This window comes from Dromaius novaehollandiae, chromosome 18 (assembly GCF_036370855.1).
Source record: "Dromaius novaehollandiae isolate bDroNov1 chromosome 18, bDroNov1.hap1, whole genome shotgun sequence".
Taxonomy (NCBI): domain Eukaryota; kingdom Metazoa; phylum Chordata; class Aves; order Casuariiformes; family Dromaiidae; genus Dromaius; species Dromaius novaehollandiae.
Window position 1 is genome coordinate 13,852,363 of NC_088115.1, and position 22,927 is coordinate 13,875,289.

Genomic DNA, 22,927 nt, shown 5'->3' on the forward strand with positions numbered 1-22,927 from the left:
GTTAAAGGAAAAAGCTATTAAAGAGAGCTTCAGTAATCAAACCATTCTTAACCCTTGTCCTTGGGAAGAAAGGGGAAGATTGTAAATTCAAAGATCCCTGAACTCCAACCCTCTTTTGGTCTTTAGTTCCTATTGCATCCCAGAGATTGTGTGCGTGCGATCCAGTTCTAGTTTCCAAGGAAAAGCTTAAGTAGCTTAAATGATTTTTAAAGCTATGAGAAAATGACCTGAGCTAGAATCCCCTGCTTTGCCAAAATGTTTTCACTAGAAGTTGGTGGCTTCTTGAATTGTCATTACAGCCCTAAGCCCCTAGGTGGGTTTGGGGAAGGCTTGTTTCGTTTTGAACAGGGCTGTGCTTACAAGGTCGATGGCAATGCATACCTGCCTTGCTCTTATAACCTAAACTGATTTTTTCACCTATAAGACAGATAAAAAATAGAAGTGATTTTACTGCATTGTGAGGTAGTGGGCTTTTGGGCAGCATGCACAGATCAAAGTGGAGTGGGCTGATAACTTTATTTCAGAGAAGAGACCCGGGGGGAATGGACAAGCCTGGTGAATACCCTGCAGGTGCTCTTCAGTTGGACTGTGCTGACTCAATGTGCTGTCTTGTCTCCAAGTTGCAGGTGCTGACCTTGTGAAATAAGGTTGCTCTTTACTCAAATACACTGTCTTGATTACAGAACACAGACTTGAGATGAAAATACTCTTAGCATCTCTTTATTCAAGCCTCACCCTTGGATGTAGTTTGTGTCCTTCACTAGTGAGACCAAGATCCCATGCAGGCTGAGTAAGCCAACACCCATGTATTCCCCCACCCTCCCAGGGGCATGGCCAGCTACAGAACAGGAGGTCTCTGCTTTTCCATGGGGGAGCTGGTGTTCGGGGTGTAAAGGTCTGCCACAGTCGGACCCAGACTTACCAACACACTTGGTAACTTTTCATCCCAAACATGGGGGCTTTGGTTGAGCATTCAGCATAGGAACCCAGTGTGAATCCTGAAAATCTTCCAAGAGTTTCCCCTCTCAATCTCACAGGCTTTTGTAGACAGAGGTTAGCAGCTATTCAAGTTTTCCGCTTGCCTTGCAGGGATCTTCCCTTCCTGGGAACAGAGGCTAAGGACCGTTTTAACTGGTCGGCTTCACTCTGTCGGATGCGGGAGCCTCAGGCTGCGTGGTGTCGTTGGCCACCACCTTGCCTTCTCCATACGTGTCTATGCATTTCCTCACGGCTTTGAGAATAAGCTGTAACCGTCTGTCCAAAGCCAAGAGATGGGGCTCAGTGAGGACGGGTGCCAGGAGGTCCTGCAGGAGGGATTCCCTCATGACGTCGCTGAGCCGGTATTCGGGCTGAGCCAGGAGCTGGAGCCGTAATAATGTTGTCTTCTTTATTCTGGAAGAAAGAGGTTAGGCATTTAATGCAAATTTCTCACAGTATCCTAGCAAGAGCTGGCTGTCTTGGCCCCCTGGTAGTAGGGGTAGGAGGGAGGCAGAGCTCGATGAAGGTATTTGCCAAAGAACTTTGGAATGAAAACATGCTTTTTGGAGGAAATGAAAATTTTTGCAGAAACCTCTGGTTCCTCATTTGTTTTTCAAGATTGCAGAGTACTTGTACCACAGATTTGTCTTCTGAGAGAGAAATGTGGTAGAAATTCTCAGTAATGAGTGTTTTTCCTCTGAGTCAGAGAACCCAGCTCCCCAGACTATTGCAGGGTGGTGCTGCGTTCCCAAAGATGACATTTGTGGGGCAGGGACAGAGGGGAAGTCAAATGAAACAGCGTGGCTTAGCTGGTGGTAGCTGAAAAATCTCCTGTTACAACTCCAAGTAAAAAAGAAGGAATATTTACTGGAACTGATCCAACTGTGACTTTTCCCTTTAAGAGGTACTGATAATTAAATATCTTTCTTTGACACAAACAGGGATGAAAAGCATCTTGGAATGCTGCTGGGGACAAAACTAAGAAATAATTTTTTTAATCCTCAGCAAAAGGTTTAGATTGCAGCATCTATAATATTGAAATTAATCAGTGATTTTTAATTATTGCCTTTGAACGTTGGAAAAAAGCAGTCTGTCTTTATGGAGCCGCTTCCATTTAGCCGAGGCAGAATTTTCAGAGGGGGAAAAAGGTGCAGTCAGAAACCTTTCAAGCGGCTCTAGAATTTGCCTTTACATGCTCCTTGTTTACCCAGGACATCGATCAGTGATAGCAATCCGTCTCTCTTTCATCCTAGTGGGACGCACGCTGTTCCAATGACAGGCTAAAGGGCTGGTGGCTGCCGCTATGCCTCGCTGAGCAGGAGCAGCATCGCGTCGAGCGGCGGTGACGCTCCGGAGCAGCGAAGCGAGGTAGGTGCCTCGGGCAGTGATGCCCGCTGCATCGCACACGGCAGGGAGGAAGGCTCCACGACCAGGCGCCTTCTGTGCGGTGCTGGCACAGGGGCAGGTGATTTAAACCATCGCCGTTGTCCTGGCTGCCCACGAGCCTGTCTCGCATTAATATTCCTGAACGATTCCAGATTAAACCACAAAAATCAATTGGCCGAGCGCTAGGGCCAGCGACGAGGCCTTAAATCACTGTCGGAGCTCAGTTAGGAGGCTCTGCTGCTGCCAGAGGAGCCCCTGAGCGGAGCGGAGCGGATGCGAGCGCGATCCGGGCGAGGGGCGGCTCCCGGGAGCTGCCGCAGGCAAACGCCAGCTGTGTTTGCTCTGACCCGAACAGCAACCGTGCTCGGAGAAGGGGAAAGTCTGACCCTGCGGGGAACGGCTTACTGAACGCTCCAACAGTTACGTACGACCTAGGCAGAACAGGGAAAGCGTGAGATGGAAACCCTTCCCCTGGCCAACGGCGCGAGCGTCGCCCCTCTGCTGTGCTCGTTTGAAGGAGGTTGGACCCGGAGCCTCTAGGGAATCTATCGGCCAAGAAGATGTGTGCCAGCTCATTTGGGGGCTGTTCTCAGGCTTGTAAGTGCTGTTTTTAGGGTTTTTACTCTTCCAGGAAAAGGACCACCTCTCACTGTAGGGGTGTATCTGTGCTGTTTACTGTATTCAGTAACAGCAACGTCGGGAGAGGAGAGCAGCAGACTTCAATGTGTGGGACAAGGACTGGTACAGGAGCTACGAGAGGTAGCTGAAAGCAGCACGGCTCTTCTCAGGAGACTTAAATTTGCTGGAAGCCAAAGGTAGGGAAGAATTCAGCTGGGAACAAGCTGAACATGTTTAATAGGGAAGTGAGTAGCCCGTTGTTGAGCTTCACCATGTTTTGGGTGGTCCCTGTCGGCTGGAGTGGCCTAGACTCTGCACCCATAGGTCTCCTCGTAAATAGAAAATTTACTCGCCTACTAGTAAAATTGAGGAGCCCATAAGGCTCCTCAATTTTCGGCTGCTGCAGGATTTTATTCCTGCTCAGCTGTACTTGGCTGGACTTCATCTAGGACTGGGGAGGTGACTGGGCTGATGGACAGGGGGTCCAGCTAGCCCGTCAGGGCAGGCGGAAATCTGCACCTCTGCTTACTCAGGGAAACAGTTTTATTTCCTTTCCTAGTGTTTTGGATGCTTCCTTATTCCAGATGGATTGTCTGTTCTAGGAAATCAGGTTTTTTGCGTCTCCCTCCAGTGGACTGAGCTGCTTTTACACCGCTTTTGGCCCTAATGGGCTTATTAAAAGGTGAGACTTGCAGGTTGTCTTCTCACTACCTTTTATAAAGAGAAGTAAATTAAGAACAGCTCCTGGTAGGTAGATCTGGAAGAATAGGAAGGATCTGACCTGTGGGGATATTACTATTCAGATCAAATTAAGAGGCAGAGTTAATTTAAACCACACAAAATAGGAGCTCATCGGAAGGATTCACTGAGCGCCTGCAATTATAAATGACAAGTCACACTAGGTGCAAATAACAGTTTTTAAAATTAGATCCAGAAATATAGATGTTTGGGGAGAGAGCGCAATTAACTTCCCAAGGCTTAGACGGAGCAGGAAAGCAAGGAAATAGGTTAGACGTCTCCTGAAGAGAAACCACAGGAAGGAGCAGCTTTTTCCCTGTCTCTTTAATTTAACTTTCAGCTGTTGATTTATGTGAATTAATAAAGGAGTAGCCAAGATAGGGTTCAAATAGTAAAATTCATGAGCTTCTCCTTAATGCCATGAGAGGAAGAAACCTGATTAACTGCATCAAAGTTCTCCCAGGCTTTTGGATGGAGACTTCTGAGCTCCCTGTCCGACGCGCTCAGACAGATGGGTCTGAGAGCACCTCGCGTTGACCGGCTGGGAGATGCTAAGAGACACTTCTGGAAGGATTTGATGCAACAGACAGCGGCTCCTGGTCTGTCAGTGAAAGCCTTGTCAGGGTCTTCCCGGAGCTGCCAGATGGAGCCAAGCCTGGGCCCTACGGCAGCAGAGCTCCAGTCCCTCCCCGGGGAGCCCCAGCCCGGCCGGGCAGGACAGCAAAGCCGGCACTTACATGCAACACTGGGAGAGCGGCGCCAGGATGGAGGTTTCGTCATGGGAATGTCGCCCGAATCTAGGGGTAAGCAGAGAGCGCACAGCTTACCGCCTGCCCGCAGTCCTCCTCCCCTTCCAGACGCCTGCCCTCCGCGAGCCTGCCCTCCGCGAGCCTTACCCTCTGGCGTTGTCCAGATGTAAGAGGAAGCCGTCGTCCCCGAACTTGGTGAACATTTCATAGTGGTGACGGTCCATGTTCCCTGTTGAAGGGGAGAGAGAGGAGCAGAGTTTCCCTTGCAAGCGACTGAGGCACTTTCTGACCTACCCTATATTTTCCTTCGGACCCCCATGAAATATTTACTGCCCTGCTGGCAGTGTCCAAGCCAGACCCCGAGAGCTGCTGCCCTCCTCCCCCGGAGCCCCCCGGAGTGGGCTGGGGCGGTTGTGGCACTGCAGGGAGACGCGGCAGCCTGGGGACAGCAGTCTCCCCACTCCGTCTGCGGAGCAGAAAGGACATCTCTGCTGACCAACGCCTTTGAGCAGCACCGCGGCGTGGGAGCGGAGGCCTGCGCGAAGGACGGTCCGTCGCACCTATTAGGAAGTCAAAGATGGCCATGTCGACGATGTTGAGCAGCCGGTTGCTGTTGCTGTAGGGGTAGATCTCCCTCACGGTGTTGCAGTAGAGCGGGTTCACTTCCCACCTGCGGGGAGAGGGGAGAGGGGATGCCCTTAGCGGTGGCTGCTGCCTCGGCCAAAGAGCACCTCGGAGCTGGGCTCCCTCCCGCGTGGAGGTGGAGCGGAGGGGTGGCAGGGATGTCTCAGCCGTGGCTTGCTGAGCCACAGCTCTGCTGGCCGGGGGAACCGGCTGGCCTGTGGCCTGACCGCCCCTGAGCACCAGCCCGTTTTCAGCTGCATCTCTCATGCAGCTGTTTTCCTCCCGCAGCAGACACAGGTGCCGTGCCACCGGCTCTGCCCACGGAGCTCCCCAGACATCTCCCCCCAGACGTACATTTACTATACGAATGTCCATATCCTGCTCGTTCTCCTTCCCCCACGCTCCATGCGATGCAGACATGGGAATCGGCATCATTTACCCACTTACTCCTCTTTTCCATCAAACGAGTAGGACCGGATCCACGGGTTTGGGATGGAGAGTCGCGGCGCCAGGTTGAGGGACGGCAGGAAGGCGGAGAGGGATCCTTCCAGGAGGTGAGGGTTCCCGCACACCGCGTACTCGGTCTTGCACATGTACGGGCACTTGGCGAAGAAGCACACGTTGCTGGCTGGGAGGAGGACAGGAGAACGGGGAGGGAGCAGAGTCTGCGGGCGGTGGCAATGGCTCTGTCTGGTGCTGCCGGTCCCACACTGGCCCCAGTCCTGACGGTGGTTTCAGCCCGGCGGATGCTCTGGAGTGGAGCACCTCTCACGGGTGGCATGGGCTGGCCTCCTCCCCACCACGGGACGGTGGCTGCATTTGTCGTGTGACCAGAATAGGCTTTTTTCCTTCCATTATGCAACCACATAATAGAGGTGAAACTGCCAGATCATGGCAGGTACCTGGATTTTGGTGGATGGACAGACCCGGGCACTAGGGGATGGTTAGGAAAAGAGGGCGGACGAATAGTTACGGCAGACGCTTCCAGCCGGAGGCTGCAAGATGGATGCCTCTGCTGCAACTGTGCCTTTGCACATCTGTTTCCACCAGGAATTTCACTTCTGCCCGTCAGCACAAGCCCTGCCTGCCCCTTTCCCACGCGAGACTGCTCTGCTGCCCGCTGCGGGCCGGCATGGCTGGAGCCCCCCCGCCCCGGCAGCCCAGCGCTCACCTACCTGGGGAGACAAAGAAGACGCTCTGCAGGATTTCGTTCTTGGTGACCTCCAGGATCTCCTTGGTGACGTTGATCAACCTTCCGACGGTGGGGGGGACCCGCCGGAAATCCAGGATCCTGCATGGAGGGAGAGCTGCTCAGGGGCCTGCGGTGCAGAAGGACGTTACTGCACAGGCTGGCAACGGGGCACAGCGGATGCTGTCCTTGTCCTTTCCATTTGCAAACTGTGGGCCTCTTCCCTCTAGTTTGCACCCAGATGGAATTTTTCCCCCCAGGCTTCATTCTAGCAAATAGCCCAGGTGGTTTTTCCCTCTGCACCAAAAGCAGGCTGAGTTTGGATTTTGGTATTTTAACTGCTGCCTCCTGGCAGAATCTGGATGTTCTTCTCCAGGATTTGTCTCCTCCCTGAGCGGCTGCTCCTGTGTCCTTGCATGCGAGCCGTGTCCTCCGGGAGGGGGAACAGCCCCGCGGGCCCTTGCGCAAGGTCGGTTTGACGCTTGGCACTGAGACGCTGGGAGGAGAGGGGGGGGATCGCCCCCGCTTGCAGGCATGGATTCCTAGTGGATTAATCTCAAATATTCCTAAAAAAATCAGGGCCTGGGGCAGGAGGGTGTTCGTGCCAGGGAATGGAAAGCAGCTGCTGGTTGCTGAGTCAGTAGCAGGGGGTGAAACAGCCCATGCCGTGCTTTGCTCCCCGGGAAATGCCCGCTGCTTCTGAGGCTCGGGCACAGAAGCCTGGATTTAGCCTGATGCTGAGCAATATTTAAAGGAAAAAAATCATTTGTTTGCATCTAGCATCTTTCGGCTCTTAAAACTGCGAAGCGCTTCAGAAAAGCAGTCGGGGCTCGGCTGTCGGCTGGTGAAGCTGGGATGGGGGGAGGCAAACGGACCGAGCCCCAGGGGCAGGAGAGTCCCCTGCGTCGCTGCAGCGATTTAGGGGCAGAGGTGGAAACGGAGGGGAGGAAGGCTGCTGCAGTCCTCCTCTAATGAGGGTACTGCTGATTTCATTAAATACAAATACTGCTGGCAAAGGGTGCCAGGTTAATTGCTCATTAACTGAGGGCTTGAAACTACACGGCTGCAGTTTATCTCGGTCCGAAACAGGCCGTGATGGCTGTATTTGTGTGAACCCCTCCCTGGGAGGGGATGGAGGCTGCACCTAGCACTCGGCTTTGCCGATCGGTGCACGGGGGAGGCCAAGCGCACGGGGCTGTGTGACCGCCCGGTACAGGTGCCGCGGCGGGCCCCGTACCTGTCCAGGTGGAAGGCGGCTATCTCCGCGTTGTGCCTCTGGAAGTCCACGAAGTAGAAGAAGTCCTCGGGAGTCTCCTCCTCGCGCTTCTGCCTGGAAGAGAGCGGGGCGTCACTGCCCAGGCGCAGCCACCCGCATCTCCTGCGCCCAAACGCGGGGCGTGGGTGCAATCCGCACGCTCCCGCGCACGCGACACGAAAGCGCCCGGCCGTTTGCTGGGCCTCCTCGCCCAGCTGAGCACTGGAAACTTTACTTTACCTCCTGGCCTTGTTGGAGACCAGGCAGATGTGGACTGAAAACAACAGTTTTCAGGACACAACCAACAGGAACCGGCTTTTTTCAGGCGCGGGAAGCAGTTGCAGTCGGCACGGTGCAAACCGCCTTGCCAGGGTTGGGAAGTCGTCGGGGTGGGAGCGAACGGGAAGGATCCCCAAGCGCTCCCAGCAAACGCAGAAGGCCGCCGGCGCCTCGCTTACCTCATGGGCTTGAACATGGCTTTGCCGAAGTCCTGGAGCCTGAGGACCAGCTTCAGGTGGACGCCGCTGGGCTTCACGACTGCGGGAGCAGACGGGGCCGTCAGCGACCGGCTGCCTGGAAAAGCCTCCCGGCGCCCGGTTACATCCCGGGATGCGACGGACCCTCCCGCCCGCGTGAGTACCCGAGATGCCTCTTTCCAGCCGTCTCCTTCATCCCTAGTCCACCTCGGCGCTCCTCCCCTCTGCTTTTACGACGTTACCTATATTTTTGGCCTCTCTCCCCTTGCACCCCGCATATTTCCCCCCGGTGCTTCTCCTCCCGGCAGCCGCCCCTTGCGCCGTCTCGCGGACTCCTTGCCCCCACCCCAGTAGAAACCAGTGGTACCAGTGTCCTTGCACCCGCAGCCCAGCCTCTGCAGGGCGGGTTTTACCCCCGAACAGGCTCAAACTGGAGGAGGGTCTGGCAGCGTTGTTGCACGTAGCGTCGGGGCGAATTATTTTCCTTCCGAAAGGGAGAAACCTGACAGTCCGTGTCGCTCCCGGGGTGGCAGAGGGAGCTCAGGTCCGAGCCCGGGGGGTAGCGCAGGGCCGGGACCGCCGTGCCTGCGCCTCGCTGCGGGGCGGCAGCGGACACGGGCAGGATCTGGGGTTCGGCACCGCAATTCGGGGCAGGGACCGAACCGCTCACTCACTCTGGGCGCAGTCGCAGGCGCCCAGCAGAGCCTTCTCGTCCTGGCTGTAGTCTGCAAGGAGAGGAGGAGCCGTGAGGAAGACGCGGGACGCTCCCGGCGCGGCTCGGGGCTGGTTTCCCGGCCGGGGGCTCACCCGCGCTGACGGTGCTCAGCGCCTGCATGTCCCGCAGGAGCCGGCCGACGGCGGCGCTGGCCCGGGGGTAGAGCCCGTCGCGGCTGATGCCCAGGTGGAACTGGAGCCAGCCGGCGTCCGGCCGGAGCTGCGGCACCGCCGGGGCCGTCGCGTTGAGCCCCTCGCGGGAGAGCCTGCGCCTCCTGCAAGAGAGCGGCGTGAGGACGCGGCCCGGCGGGATCCGGGCCCTGCGAAACGGCAGCGTCTCGTCAAAGGTCCGTCTCTTCCCCCCCCTGCTTTCGGGGGATGCAGCCAGCGAGGAGCCGGCACGACGTGGGCCGGATCCAGCCCGACGTGCAGGGAGCCCGGTCCCACCAGCGAGCGCGGCTGGCTGGCTGCTCCGCTGCCCCTTCGCCGGCACTTTTTGGCATAAGAAACGGGGAAAAGCCAGCGGGGAGGTGTGTGGGCGGAGGAGCGTTTGCACAGGTGGGCTGGGGAGCTGCCAGGATCCGGCCACGTCGGCCTCTGCTTTTCCATCCCCACCGACGGGGAGGGAAGGAGCCGCCTGGAGCGTGAGCATCCCTGCGGGAGCGTGGGAATTCCCGCTCCTCCAGCCCCGGGAACCCTGTCCCGGCTCCCGGCCCAGGGCAACCCCATCGCCTCCGGCCGCTCCACGCTCGGCAGAAGCGGGTCGGAGCCGGCACGGCCGCTCGCGCCTCGGAGCGGGTCCGTCTCGGGGCTGGGCCAACAGCGAAGGCTGCCGAGCGCAAATCTTGGAATCTGCTTTGCGGTTTGTGGTTAAAACCACAGTTTTCCACCGCCGCGTGCAGACTGCCTGGGTCCCGGGGGGAGGCAGCGGCAGCCCCCGGGCAGCAAAGCCTCGAGGACCCTCCGCTGTAAGCGCCCGTGCCGGGGCAGGTTAAACCACGACGCCAGCGGCACAAGAGCCGGCCTATTCCACGGATTAAGTGCTCCCCAGAGGGGCCGCAGCCTCCAGGCAGGGATGGAGGAGGAGTTTGTGACGTGACAGCAGCAGCATCGGTCCCGCTCGTCCGGCGCGGTGCCTGCGGAGCCGGGGGACGGCGGCGTCTTGTCCGAGCGGCCGCGACTGAGGCTGCTTCTAGAGTCGGCGGAGACAGTCCGGCCCTGTCTCCAACCGTTTCTTCCTGCAGTGTGAGCTCCCGGACAGCACAGCTGTCGGATTAGGAAAATCGTTCGGTTAGGCTCAAAAATTACCCTCTGCAATGGGATTTGCAGTCTTTAGTCCAGCAAACAGGGATGCCGCAAGGCGATCTGGCAGCGTCAACCTTTAAAACCAAGGTTGAATGTCAGGATCTGGCCCTTCCTTGGCCAGTGGAGCTGGAGGTGCCTTCCCGGGGCCACCATAAAGTGAAGAAGTCTCCCCAGCTGATCAGCACCTTGCTCTGCAGTTGATCAATTAGCATTTCGCTCCTGATTGAAACATCCACAATTTGGACCCAAACGTTGCTAAACTGCAGCAAAAAGGTTACGTAGGCAGTGGCTAAGCTGGAGGGCCGTGACCCGACGCCTGGCAGAGCACAGGGCACTGGTTGCTCATTAACGGCGGTGGAGCCGAGCACGGCAGACGCACTCCTGATAAAGGCAGAACTGAGTTGAACAGCATTTTGGGGGAGAAATCTAGGAAATCGGGCAACGTGGCACGTTCCCACGCTGCCTGGCAGCGGCAGTCTCTGGACAGGTCCATGCTGGGCTCCCGGGTCCATCGGGCGCCTGCGGAGGATGCTCGGGAATAAGGTGCCCAAAGCCCTGGTTGGAAGGAAGCTCGAGGGCTTTGCAGCCGAGCGCCCGGCGGCAGCAGCCGGCACTGGGACGCGCTCGGAGCCGGGCTTGCAGCAAGCCCGCACGAAAGGCCAGCGCCCCGCCGGAGCGGGAGACGGTGACAAGGAGTTGCCCCCGCCGTGCACGCTCCAGCGCGGGCCAGGCCTGGAGGCACAGCCCCGACCCCCGGCACGGGCAGGGCCGATGCAGACCCCCGTTAGCCAGACTCAAAACCCACCCAGCAGCCGCCTGCACGCCTTGAACCCTGAAGCACAGCTAGCTCTGCCTCCTGCCCCTTCTGGCTTCCTGAGACGGTTCCCTTTAAAACCAGAGCTCTGCAAAATATATAATTATATAGGAATCAGGCTCATTTATAACCTGCTATAAATAGCCCCGGGGCTGTCCTCGCTTGCTGCTCAGCCAGAGCATCGGCTGCGTCGCGGCGGTGCGAGGGGCTGCGGGAGGGCACGGCGCGGGGTGACGCACGGGTCCGAGCACCGCCGCAGAGGTCAGGCGCGGCGGCGAAGCAGCGTTTGGGGTTTCGAAGCTGCTCCTCAAAGGATTAAAATAAGTTCTGGAGTTTTTGAGGGCTTTTTCTTTCTTTCTTTCTTTTTTTTTCCTGGTTTTGGAGAGGTGTGGATGTTTTCTGTTATTTCCGCCCTGCATCCCCATCAGTCTCTCCAGCTGGATTTACATCCTGCAGTCAAACTCCCGTTCCCAGTTGAAGTGCCAGGGAAAAGACACGTGACGGGCCGCAGCCGGCGTGCGGCGAGGGCCGGGAGCACTGCTAGGAGGTGGATGTGCGTCGCTGGGCTTCCCTCGCCACAGGTATCCAAAGCGTGCCACGTCCCGGGGCCACGCCGTGACCTGGCAGAGGGTCCCAGTGTTTCCAGTCCAAGTTTTGCTTCCATCTGGCCACCAGAATGATGACAGCCCCGCTGCGATGTCGGTACAGGATTACGCTACAGCTTGTTCCACCCGAGGGGAGCATCCAGCCGCTTGCAAAATGTCTTGCTAATGGTCAGATTGACGCGCGACACAGAAACGTGCTCTTTCTGCCGTTCGAGCCAAGCATGGGATGGCTGATAGCAACCTTGGCAGGAACCGGGCAGCCCCAGGAAGCTCGCGCGGACCTTATTGCACGCTCCTCTACAGCTGTTTTGAGGGGATCGCGACAGCAGCAGCTTCACTAAACCTACGGATTGGGAAGGAGCCACAGGTTGCCGGTCGTGCAGAGGACGCTGCCGTTGGCTCTCCACGAGCGTGTGGACATCTCCCACCGAGCGCGTCGCAGAGGACGTGGGTTACGCAGTGCTTCTGATGAGCTGGGCTCCTTGGGACAAGATTCCTCTATGCCCAGCGCAAATCACGGTCCTGAGAACCACAGCGGCTCCGGGCAGCACCTCCGTGCTACGTGTCCCGCTTGCGGTGCCTGGAAGGAGGGGTGGTGGGGTGACGTGGCCTGAGCACGCTCGCCGAATGCCTCCGCTGTTTATGAGCACCGCGTGCTTTCTTTCAAAGCGACTGAGCACTAATCAATACGCTACCCCCCTTCCCCTTCCCGCAGGTGCAAAGCTAAGGCAAGCAAGGGCAAACGCCATCACACGTTTCCTCCCGACCACCTAATACCTAAACCCGGGAACAAAAGGCAACACGCAGCGACTTCTTCGTGGCAAACAGCGCGTTTGCGCAAAGCAACAAGCTAAAGTAGGCGAATACAGAGTTATTACCAGAGCGGGGGCTCTCCTGCAGGCCAGGCTGGAAACGATGCCAGCGCCGTCGTTAGCGCTTGGCACTTAGTGCTCGGCGCGTCTGGTGGTACTTGGACACCGTCAAACGAGCTACGCGAGCCGATGCTGTTCAAATCGCCCGTTCCCGCAGCGCGCTTGCTTGGGGAACGTCTGTCCTTCCCGAACCCTAACGCGTGCACGAGGCATTGCTCGGCTCTGGGAAGACGTGAACCCTCCGCCGAACCCACGAGGCATCGCGGCACCTCGGCAGATCGGCCACAGCGCGCGTGGACCACGTGTCGCGGATACCGTCATCGCCAGATTGATATTCACACCGAGAAGCCAGCTTGGAGCCCACGGCTCGTGTCACCTGCTCGTACAAGGTGTCGGCACAGCCGAGATTAGCCCTGAAGCAAATTCCAGATCAATATCCACTCGCGGGAACGCCGGCACTGCCTGATAACGCGGCAATGCGCTTCGCTTGGCCTCAGCCGTGTTCCTCCGGCTCTTACTGTGGTCGCGTGCAGTCACCTCCCTGCCTCCAGCGCCCAGCTTCTCCGCCACGCGACTAAACTGCACGAGGACACGGAGAAATCCTGCTCCCGGGAGCCGGGAGCCGCTGGGTTTGCGTTACCCAGGCTCTGCAGCGTTCTGGGCGTTTTAGCTCGAAAGCTGAGCTCCCCTCGTGCGATGCCAGTCTTCTGCGTATCTGCAGGTCACGGGACCCAGCTGCCCGCGGATGCGGCGTGCCGGGAAAATGGTAAATCAGCCTCCTCCAGATTGACCCACGCTCGAGGCGCGTGTCCTGGGGTGGCCCCAGTGCAGGTGCTGCAGTTGGGTGCATGGGACGGCTCCAGGCCCACGGGACCGGCTCCAGCCGCAGGGATGATGCTTCCGTTCCGTCAGTGGGCTCTCCCCATTGCATCCTACTATGAACCACGAGCAAGACCAGGACTGGATGATCCCAATAAAAACCAGAGGAATAAATATCCAAGTGGAGGAAGCAGTAGGCTGAGTGTAGCTTGCTTAACTGGGGAAGAAGCAAACGTGATGGATTCCTGCCTTGAACAGTGCCGGGGCGGCAAGAGGAGCATGTCCTGCGTCTCCCGTTGGCCTCTGTCTCGTGGTCTCTCACCCTCTTCCTCCTCCTCCTCCTCCTCCCCGGCGCTTGCTGCCCGCAGCCACCCTCCTCTGCCCTCAGCCTTTCCCCAGGTGTTCCCACGCCCCGGGCTGAGGCTCCCGATGGTCTCTTCCCCCTGCCTCGCTCCGGCGTCGCTTTTTGAAAGCCTGCCCGGATGCCTTTTCGCAGCTCTCCTCCCGGGAGCGATGCGGCCCACGCTTCCCCACTGCAGCAGCCCGCGGGTGGCTGGGGAAGCAGGGACCGTGTCTGCCAGCGGCCCGGAAAACAGAGCTGGGCAGCAGAGAAGCGCCGAAGCTGCAGGGACCGGGAAAGCAGCAGCTTCTGTTGTCGTCTGAGCATGGCATCGGGCCTGGCGCGGCGCTGGGGGAGATGCAGCAAGACGCGGTCAGGGGCCGTCACAGCATGGGTCGAAGAGCTGCTGCGCTGTGTCTCTGACGAGGGAAGGAGCTGGTGGTGGATCCTGCCCTGGCAGAGCTCCCCTCGCTCCCGGTACGGCTCCCCTCGCTCCCGGTACGGCTCCCCTCGCTCCCAGTACGGCTCCCATCGCTCCCGGTACGGCTCCCGTCGCTGCAGCGCCTTCGCTCGGGCAAGGAGAGGGGGCTGGAAGAGCTGCACGAGGCGCTGGAGCGGGGCCCATCGCTGCTCCCTTGGCTGGTTAAAAGGTGTCCAGGCAAAGCGGGTTGCGCAGACCGTCGCTGCGGGCCGCGGAGGGGGCCGGCCACCGTCACGGGCTGGGTGGCTGGGCTGAGTCGTGCGACGTTTCGCTATTTTTAGCTGCTGCTGCTGAGACGGGGCAGCCGGGGCAGCTCTCCGCGAGGCAGCGGCGCCGCTCGCGTGCACGGATTTGCTTTCGGCTGCCGGCGGCGTCGCCGTGCCCGTGCTCAGGGCGCGTCCCACGCGGGGAGGGGACGCGGGGCCCAGCGGACGCTCGTCCCTGGGGGGCCTCACCCCCCGCCCCGGCAGCCGCCTTCCCCCCCGCTGCCTGCCCTGGGGGTCCCGCAGGGGAGCCCGGGGGGGGTCCGGGCGCAAGGGACGCCGGAGCCCCGCAGCCTTGGGGACAGCCCCAGCTCTGCGCGGGGTGCGATGGGGGGGGAGGCCGGAGAGGGGGTGCAGGAGGGGGTGCTGCAGGGGGATGCCCTGGGAGGGGGCGTGGGAAGGGGGTGCTGGAAGGAGGTGCTCCGGGAAGGTGCCTGGGGAGGGGGTGCCCGAGGGGGTGCCCAGGGATGGGATGCCGGGGAAGGGGTGCTCCAGGGAGGGAGCTCCCGGGAAGGGGCTGCCCAGGGACAGGGTGCCCAGGGACAGGGTGCCCAGGGAGGATGCCCAGAAAGGGGGTGCCCAGGGATGGGGTGCTCCAGGAAGGTGCCCCAGAGGGTGCCCGGGAGGGTGCCCAGGAGGGTACCCGGAGGGTGCCGGGGGGCGCCCGGGGGGGTGCCAGGGGTGCCCGGGGTGCCCGGGAGGGTGCCCACAGGGGTGCCCAGGAGGGATGTGCCGGGGGGGCGCCCGGGGGGGTGCCGGGGGTACCAGGGCAGGTACCCGGGGGGGTGCCGGGGATGCCCAGGAGGGTGCCCCGGGGGGGTGCCGGGGGTACCAGGAGGGGTACCCCGGGGGGTGCCGGGGGGTTGCCGGGGATGCCCAGGAGGGTGCCCCGGGGGGGTGCCGGGGGGGGTGCCCGGGGGGTGCTGGGGGTACTGGAGGGATGCCCAGGAGGGTGCCCGGGGGGGTGCCGGGGGTACCAGGAGGGGTACCCCGGGGGGTACCGGGGGGGTGCCAGGGAAGCCCAGGAGGGTGCCCGGGGGGGTACTGGAGGGATGCCCGGGGGGGTGCCTGGGGGGGTGCGGGGAGTGCCCAGGAGGGTACCCGGGGGGGTGCCCGGGGGGTACCAAGGGGGGTGCCAGGGATGCCCAGGAGGGTGCCCCGGGGGGGTGCCGGGGGTACCAGGAGGGGTACCCCGGGGGGTGCCGGGGGGGTGCCAGGGATGCCCAGGAGGGTGCCCCGGGGGGGTGCCGGGGGTACCAGGAGGGGTACCAAGGGGGGTGCCGGGGGGTGCCCGGGGGGGGGCCGGGGCGGCGGGACGCACCTGTTCCAGCGGGTCGCCTTGCGGCGGTAGTAGCGCAGGGCTTCGCGGGCGGCCAGCAGCGGCTCGGCGGGGCCCCGCGGGGCCGCGGCGCGGTAGAGCGGGTGGGCGAAGAGGCGCCGCAGCGCGGAGGCGGCGCGGGCGCGGGGCGGCGGCGCGGGGGGGCCGCGGCGGCGGCAGGGGCAGCCCGGGGCCCCGCGGGGCGCCGCCAGCTCCCGCCGCGCCCGCGGCCAGAGGTGGAAGTAGAGGTCGGCGGCCAGCAGCGCCCCGAGCAGCAGCAGCACCGCGGGCCGGTCCCGGCGCGGCCCCGGCATGGCGCGGAGCCGCCGGCAGCAGCGCGGGGAGCCGCCGCCGGGCAGCGCGGGGCAGCGCGGGGCGGCACCGGGCCGGGCCGGGCTGCGGCTGCGGGACCGGGGCGGGGGGAAGCGGCGAGCGGGGCCGGGCCGCGGCCGCGGGACCCCGGGCGGGGGGGAGCGGGACGGGGCGAGAGGATCGCGGAGAGCTGGCGGAGGAGGAGGAGGTCGAGGGCTGGGACGGCGCAGGGGCTGCCCCGGAGGCGGCGCGGGGCGAGCGCGGAGCGGCGATGGGGAGCCGGGACCGGGGGTGGGGGAGCCGGGACCGGGGGTGGGGGAGCCGGGACCGGGGATGGGGGAGCCGGGACCGGGGGTGGGGGAGCCGGGACCGGGGGTGGGGGAGCCGAGACCGGGGATGGGGGAGCCGAGACCGGGGGTGGGGGAGCCGGGACCGGGGATGGGGGAGCCGGGACCGGGGGTGGGGGAGCCGGGACCGGGGATGGGGGAGCCGAGACCGGGAATGGGGGAGCCGGGACCGGGGGTGGGGGAGCCGGGACCGGGGGTGGGGGAGCCGGGACCGGGGATGGGGGAGCCGAGACCGGGAATGGGGGAGCCGGGACCGGGGGTGGGGGAGCCGGGACCGGGGGTGGGGGAGCCGAGACCGGGGATGGGGGAGCCGAGACCGGGGGTGGGGGAGCCGGGACCGGGGATGGGGGAGCCGGGACCGGGGGTGGGGGAGCCGGGACCGGGGATGGGGGAGCCGAGACCGGGAATGGGGGAGCCGGGACCGGGGGTGGGGGAGCCGGGACCGGGGGTGGGGGAGCCGGGACCGGGGATGGGGGAGCCGAGACCGGGAATGGGGGAGCCGGGACCGGGGGTGGGGGAGCCGGGACCGGGGGTGGGGGAGCCGGGACCGGGGATGGGGGAGCCGAGACCGGGAATGGGGGAGCCGGGACCGGGGGTGGGGGAGCCGGGACCGGGGGTGGGGGAGCCGGGACCGGGGGTGGGGGAGCCGAGACCGGGGTCCCGCAGCCGCCGGGCCGAGCCGGGGCTCTGCCGCCCCCCTCCCCTCCCCGCGCAGCGGCAGCTCCGGGGCCGCCCGCCGCCTCCCTGCGCCTCGCCCCGGGGCTCCGGTCCCCTCTGCGGAGGCTCCGCCGGGCCGGGGCTTGGGCGCACGGCAGCGCCGGGCAAGCGGCGGCCGGGGGGCCCGGGGGGGGGCAGAGGGATGCGCCAAGGGCCCGGGGGGGCTTTGGAGCCGGCGGAGGGTCGGCGCTGCCTCCGCAGGTGGCTCAGGGCTGGCCGGACCCCGGGGAGCTGGAGTGCGGGCGCGGGGAGCCTGGGTGCATCTGGGCGTCTGTCACCCACCGCCCCGGCTCTGCTTGGCTTTCCACGAAGCAGAGAAGTGGGGGACGCCCCAGGCCGCGGGGCTTGCGGAGGGGCTTGCGGAGGGGCCGGGCGGTGGGCCGGGGGCCCGCGGGCTCGACGTGGGGCAGGCGTGGAGCAGGCTGGGGAGCGCCAGGCCGAGGCGGGGAGATGGAGGCGAAGCTGGCTGTAAGCGCGGGGAGCGTGACTGGACCGGGCTGGCTCCGGCGCCGCTGAAGGGAGAACAAAAAATAAACTGCACAAAGAGGGAAAAGTCAATTGTGCTTTTAGCTGGCTGGCGCGGAGCTGAGGGTTGCTCACAGCACCGCGGAGGGAGGCCGTGGCGTGTGCTGGGATCTGGCGTTTTGGGCATTGCGAGGGGACCTCGGTGGAGCTGCTGGCTGGGAACGCGTCCATCTTTCCCTACTTGAAGAGTTTAGATTGTAAGGTTTTTTGGGGGGGAGGTGCTATAATTTCTTTTTTTCTGTAATACCAAGTTTTATGTATTTTTCATAGTATGTGAAAAAAAAATCAAAGGCATGAACTGGGGATGAAAGTGCCCTTCGTGAAAGCGAGGGATGGCCGGTGCTTCTCAGGGGCAAGCAAGGGCTCGTGAGAGCAACCGCTCTGCTCCCCACCGCGCTCGGCTTCTCTTGCTCGGAGACCGCTGGCAGTTTTGTGCCGTTTTAGGACAAAGTTGGAATAATAATTACGCTGGGATTAATTTATGCTCTAAACCGGACGTGACTTGAGGTATCTAGAGCCAAATTTTGAGGGCTTTCCTCGTATCTGGACGGCTGCCCTGCTTTGCAGGGGCTGCTGCCTGCGGTTTGGGGAGCAGGGGCTCCGCTCCCGGGCGCTGGGTCAGGCTCTGCGGGAGGAGAAGGACTCGGCTGCCGCCGGCGCCCTTTATCGCCAACCCTCCTGGTACCAAAGGAGAGAAGAAGCTTTCAGGATGTAAAGTTTGGGGTGAAGAGGGGGTAAATTGTGGAAGTCTCCCCAGCTCTCCGGCCGCGGTAGAAGCGGGCGCGCAGGAGACCAACGGGGCGGCGGGTGCTCGCGGCACCCGGGCGCCGCGGGAGGAAGCCGAGGTCTCCGGGCCTCCCACGGGCTCGGCCGCTTGGCCGTTTCCCCAAACCAGTGTCATAATATACCCATTGTGATGAGCTGCCGCTAACAATGGGATTCCTTTCTTTTTTTTAAAAAAAACCCCGAGATTAGCCAGCTGAAGTTCACAAAATCTGGAACTGAACAAACCGGGATGAATCACCAGGAACAAACGTTGCTCGGTGGCTCTGGGGCCTTTAAAAGCCGCTCATTGACTCGCTTTAAACTAAAGGGCAACTTTTGACAAATGCTCCATCAGAACTGGCTAATACTCGCTCCGCTCCTAATCCTCTCTGAGCTGTTGCCCAATCGCTAATCTCGCCTAGCGACCACTATTAAATCTTTCCTTGTTTGCAACACTCATTCTAAACAATTGCATCAGGAGAAAAACATTAGCTGGGCCTGCGTCTCCGTGTTGCTCGCATGCTCCCCGGCAAGATCATTTAGTTTTTAATGAGACTAATAAAAAAGAAACAAAAAATAATACATCAATCCCATTAATCTGTAATAAATTGAAACACTACCGCCTTTCCCAAAGCGTTAGGGACTGCCAGCTCCTAACACACTGGAATGCAAAATTATTGTTCTTGTTATTATTTAAAACGTTCCACCCGTAATACCAGCTTCACCTGGATTTTGCAAACGCGGCCGCTTGCCTGCTCAGCCGTAAAGCCCCGGCGCACAGCCGCTGCCGGCGCGTCCAGCCAGCCGGCAGAGCTGGATCCGGCCCCGACGCAGGGGACGGGGGTCCCGGCCGCGCTCCTCCCCGGGCGCAGGGGTGGTGGGAGGCTGCGAAGCCCGCAGGGGTATATGGCAGCAGGGAGCGTTTCATCTCCGATTTCAGAGGCCGGAGCACTCCTGGTCTGTAATATCTAAGTCTCTGTCACAGCTTTATTCTTTTTTTAATAGGACTTTGCACTGAGCACAGCTCCGTCCCTGCTGCCTTTGCTGGGGCTGCTCGGGGTGTTGAAGTTTGCGTTGCCATGCTATTACTTCTTTGCAGGACGGGGCCTGTACGCAGGTGGAGTTAAGCAATTCCTTTGGGAATATTTTCTTTGTTAGTCCGGGTCAAGCGCCCTTTGCAAGGGAACAGCAGTGCTCGGACCAAACCCCTTTGGCCTCGGTCCACCCAGGCCGCCTCGTCGCCTTCGGCACTGGTTCAAACCAAGGTTTGAAGCAGGAGCTGCTTCCTTAGCTCCTAAGCACTGTCCGGGGCAGCGGTAGCTATTTCGGTATCAGGCTCGGAGGCCGGGACCGGGGAACTCCGGCTGCATCCTGGAGAGCCCCGTGAGCAAGGGCCGAGCTCCGGGGCGTGAAGCTAAGCGCCGGTTCCCAGCCCGAATTTTAGATGTGCTCATCCAAGCAGACCGAAGCAAGGAGCCTGTTCCTAAAATTAACCTGTAAAAACTGATTTGATAGGACACTGACAGCTAAGAAGGAATCAAATTATCGTTTGGAATTATCATGAGATAATTGGCCTCATTTACTATTTTAAGACTGAAAAAGGCTCCCTCCTCCAGACAACTGCAATGGAGGAATAGTCAGGCGTAGCTAATGTCCCCAAACATATCACTGAAAGCCTTAAATAAATGTACAATGACATCTCGTATTGAGAAAGACTTCCTTTGCATTTCAGATAGTAACTAGCAGGTCATTTTCAAAGTCATCTTTCATAAAAAAAAGGTTTTCCTTTTGTTTTCCTAGATACGTAATTTAAAACAAAATATTTGGAGATGGAAGTATGCAATTTGAATTCTTTTACACATTATTGATTTAGAAATCGTCTTCCTCAGAGATGCCTCATACTTGCCAAAGGTAAATGCCTTTGTCTGCTGTGTTTTGTCTCTTGCCTCTGCTTGAAGTGCTGCAGAAATTACACAGTCTGATCCAGCAGATTATACTGTTTGCAAAAGGCAGAAAGAGCTGAGAACTATCCCGGTCTTGCTGACTGTCTCATTAATTACTAGGATTAAACTCCACGGCGGCCACGCAGCATTATAAAGAAAATATAAATACGGAATGAAGGAGCCAAGTTCTGCGTTTGCCGCTGAGCTGTCGTAACGCGTCCAGGCGCGGGGCAGACGGACGAGGACGGCCGCTCTCCTGCCACGCTGCCGGCTGCCAGCTCCTCTTGTGGCCTGCGCGGTCTGGTTTTTCCCGTGTCCCTTTCCCTTTCCGGGTGTAAATTCGTGACTTTTCCAGCCCGGGGAAGACGCGGACTCCGTCAGCGCTGAGGAAAGCTTGCCTGAAGCTGTTAAAGACATTTGTACTTTGTGTAAGAGAGGAGCAAAGCCTGCGCGGAGCAAGGGAGGACGGGGACATGCTTGAAGCAGAGGCTTGGAACCGCCCGAGGAAAAACCAGGCTGACGCGCAGCACTTCTGGAACGCAAGCTGATGATGGTGGAGGTATCTGCTGTTCCCCCGACTCCATGACGTGGCTGGGTTTGGCTGCCCTCACGGCTCCGCTCGCTCCCACGAGCTGCACCGGGTTTCTCTGCTGTCCCGGGCTTTCCTGCCGCTCCCTCTCGCTAGCGGCAGGGCCCGGCGGGGCCGGACGGAGAGCAGGCCCGTGCATCCCGGGGCCGGATCCCGCTGGCCCCGGCCCCTGCTCTCGCGTGCCCTTCCCAACAGCAGCGAGCTCCAGGAGGCGAAGCTGCTGGCTCGGGCCCCGCGGGTGACGTCGGATGCTGAACGATCGCATCTGACCGGGAGGTTTGGCAAGGCAGGACACCAGATACAGCCCAGATGTGTCCGCCGCCGAGCTTCCCGCGCAAGGAGACGCCAGAGGCTGCAATTTCACCCTCTGCCTGCAACAAAAACGACTATTTTCAAAACGCGCTTTCCTGCCCCCCTGCACCCACCCGAGTTTTCCAGCCCCGGCCAGTTTAGGGCCAGCGAGGCTGAACCGGGCAGTGAAACCTCCCGTGGGGACACAGCCCCGTCCCCTCCGCCCTGGCCCCATCGGCCAGGCAGCAGGGGGAGGAGCCAGGGCCTGGGGGAGGAGCCACTGGGTGTGAAGCCCCACCCAGAGGGGGAGGAGCCAGGAAGGACCAATCAGGAAGCAGCATTGCCTATAAAAGCGCTGCGCTGAGGTGAATAGCTTTTTGCTGGGTGCAGACAGGGAAGGGGGAGGTTGGTGCATGGGCAGCTGTGAAGCTGGGCTGGGCGCTGAATCTGAGGCCTTTCCAGGTCCCCTGAGGTGGTGCGAGATCCCTGCTGGTCTCTGCCGCGCTGGTTTGGGTGGGGAAAGGCTCGTCTTGGCTCTTGGCTTCTGGCAGCCTCATGCTCCCCCTCGGCTTCGTGATTAAAAATGAAATATTTGGAAGGAGTGTTTAAATGAAGAACACGTTTCTGTTTGCTAACAATACAGAGAAAAGCCCTGGAGACCCTGATAGGACAGTTAGTGCCTCTCCACTTGCACTGGAGATGAGTGTGTTGAGACAGGGAGCCAGATAACTCCAGAGATTTTGGGGGGACAAAAATGTAATTATAAAGGAAGAATTTAGAAATATGTAGAGTGCAAACAAGCGGTTGGAAGCCTCCTTTGCTGCAGGACGGAGGAAGCAGAAGATGGGACATCCCCTCCAGCCCCCGGCACAGGCTTCCCTGCTGCCTGGAGCTGCCTGGGGCCTCTCCAGTCCGACCCGCCCGGGCCCTGGCAGCAGGTCTGGTCTGATCTGCTCTTGGTATCGTTCTCTTCCTTCCTTCTGCCTCTCCTGGCTGGTCTTTCAAGGCGTATGCTCCTGGCTTCGGCAGCCTCTCCAGGGCTCTGGGCTCAGGCGGTTGTTATCCCCCTTGGCAATTAGCTGTTGTACCGCTGAGCACCAACGAGTCGGGGAGGAAACCATGCTCGTGGGCCAAGGCTGAGGTGGGCCACAACGTGCAGCTCCCGTGTGCCGGGGCGGTGTCTAGCCTGTCCTCTCTAGCCTGTCCTTCCGGGCCTCTCGCCCCTCCCGCCACGCTCCTCTTCGCCCTGGCTCAGCCGTCGGCCCCCGGCACGCTGTCCGGCGTGTGCGAAGGCTGCTCCGCTCCTCCCGAGCGGGCCGCTGCCCTGCGCTGCGCTGGCCGGCAGCAACGGCCAGCAAAGCAGAGGAGCTGCTGCGATGGTAAAAGCGAGCAGCTGGTTGCACGGTGAGCACCAAAAGCAGAGCGGGGCGTGAGCCAGGGGCTTCGGGCCTGAACTCAACCACGGCTGAGGCTGATGTGTGCTTAGACCGATGGTTCAGGTGGCTGAGGCGGGCTCTCCACGCGCAGCCCCCGACGCCAGGCTGTCCTGTTTGAGGAAGGATGGATGGTGGTACGAATCGTGAGCGAGTCGTGAAACCCTCGCCCAACGCACGGGGCCAAGAAGGCTGCACCGGCCTCCCCAGCGCCGAGCCCCGTTCGGGGGCTGCGCTGCCTGCGCGGGGTCGGTACCAGCCCTTGTTCTTGTTGAGCTCCATACAGCTGGGCACATGGACAGTACTTTGTGTTCTCGCTGCTGTACGTCCACCCCTGCAAAGGCAAAGACACGGGACTGTTTTTCTTGGATGTGTCGGGGCAGACTGGAAAATGACACTGACCTCTTAAGCAATATGGGGTTTTGGCCGTCTGGACACTGGCTCAGCTTGCATTCGATTTA

General features: G+C 60.7%; 1 protein-coding gene and 1 long non-coding RNA gene across 4 annotated transcripts in view; one reads left to right on the plus strand and one right to left on the minus strand.

Annotated features, from left to right (window-relative positions):
* Window positions 1–704: 704 nt before the first annotated feature.
* Window positions 705–15,858, minus strand: FAM20A (FAM20A golgi associated secretory pathway pseudokinase). Of its 3 annotated transcripts, XM_064522792.1 has the most exons (11): window positions 15,548–15,858; window positions 8,821–9,002; window positions 8,688–8,738; window positions 7,996–8,074; window positions 7,520–7,612; window positions 6,269–6,384; window positions 5,541–5,721; window positions 5,030–5,139; window positions 4,617–4,698; window positions 4,458–4,517; window positions 705–1,392 (listed from the first exon to the last, which is right to left on the minus strand). In XM_064522792.1, the coding sequence occupies exons 1-11, from the start codon at window positions 15,856–15,858 to the stop codon at window positions 1,128–1,130; spliced, it is 1,530 nt and encodes a 509-aa protein (XP_064378862.1). In that variant the 3' UTR covers window positions 705–1,127. The 3 variants fall into 3 exon arrangements, with proteins under 3 accessions (XP_064378862.1, XP_025954761.2, XP_025954762.2); XM_026098976.2 differs by lacking the exon at window positions 15,548–15,858 and having other exon boundaries at window positions 8,821–10,721; XM_026098977.2 differs by lacking the exons at window positions 705–1,392; window positions 15,548–15,858 and adding an exon at window positions 3,679–4,321 and having other exon boundaries at window positions 8,821–10,721.
* Window positions 10,743–22,927, plus strand: part of LOC112982511 (uncharacterized) — a 79,955-nt gene continuing 67,770 nt past the window's right edge. Inside the window, exons 1-2 of the long non-coding RNA XR_010392188.1 lie at window positions 10,743–13,959; window positions 20,011–20,712. This is a non-coding gene — a long non-coding RNA (uncharacterized LOC112982511). The remainder of the gene's footprint in view (window positions 13,960–20,010; window positions 20,713–22,927) is intronic.

What these genes read in the sequence shown, in the direction of transcription:
- FAM20A (XM_026098976.2), bottom strand. Translation starts at nt 9,379, where the DNA reads ATGCTCACGCTCCAGGCGGCTCCTTCCCTCCCCGTCGGTGGGGATGGA. An exon ending in CATCTTTGACTTCCTAATAG is followed by an intron (nt 4,699 to 5,029) that starts GTGCGACGGACC and finishes CCCCTTCAACAG; the next exon opens with GGAACATGGACCGTCACCAC. An exon ending in CATCTGGACAACGCCAGAGG is followed by an intron (nt 4,518 to 4,616) that starts GTAAGGCTCGCG and finishes GCTTACCCCTAG; the next exon opens with ATTCGGGCGACATTCCCATG.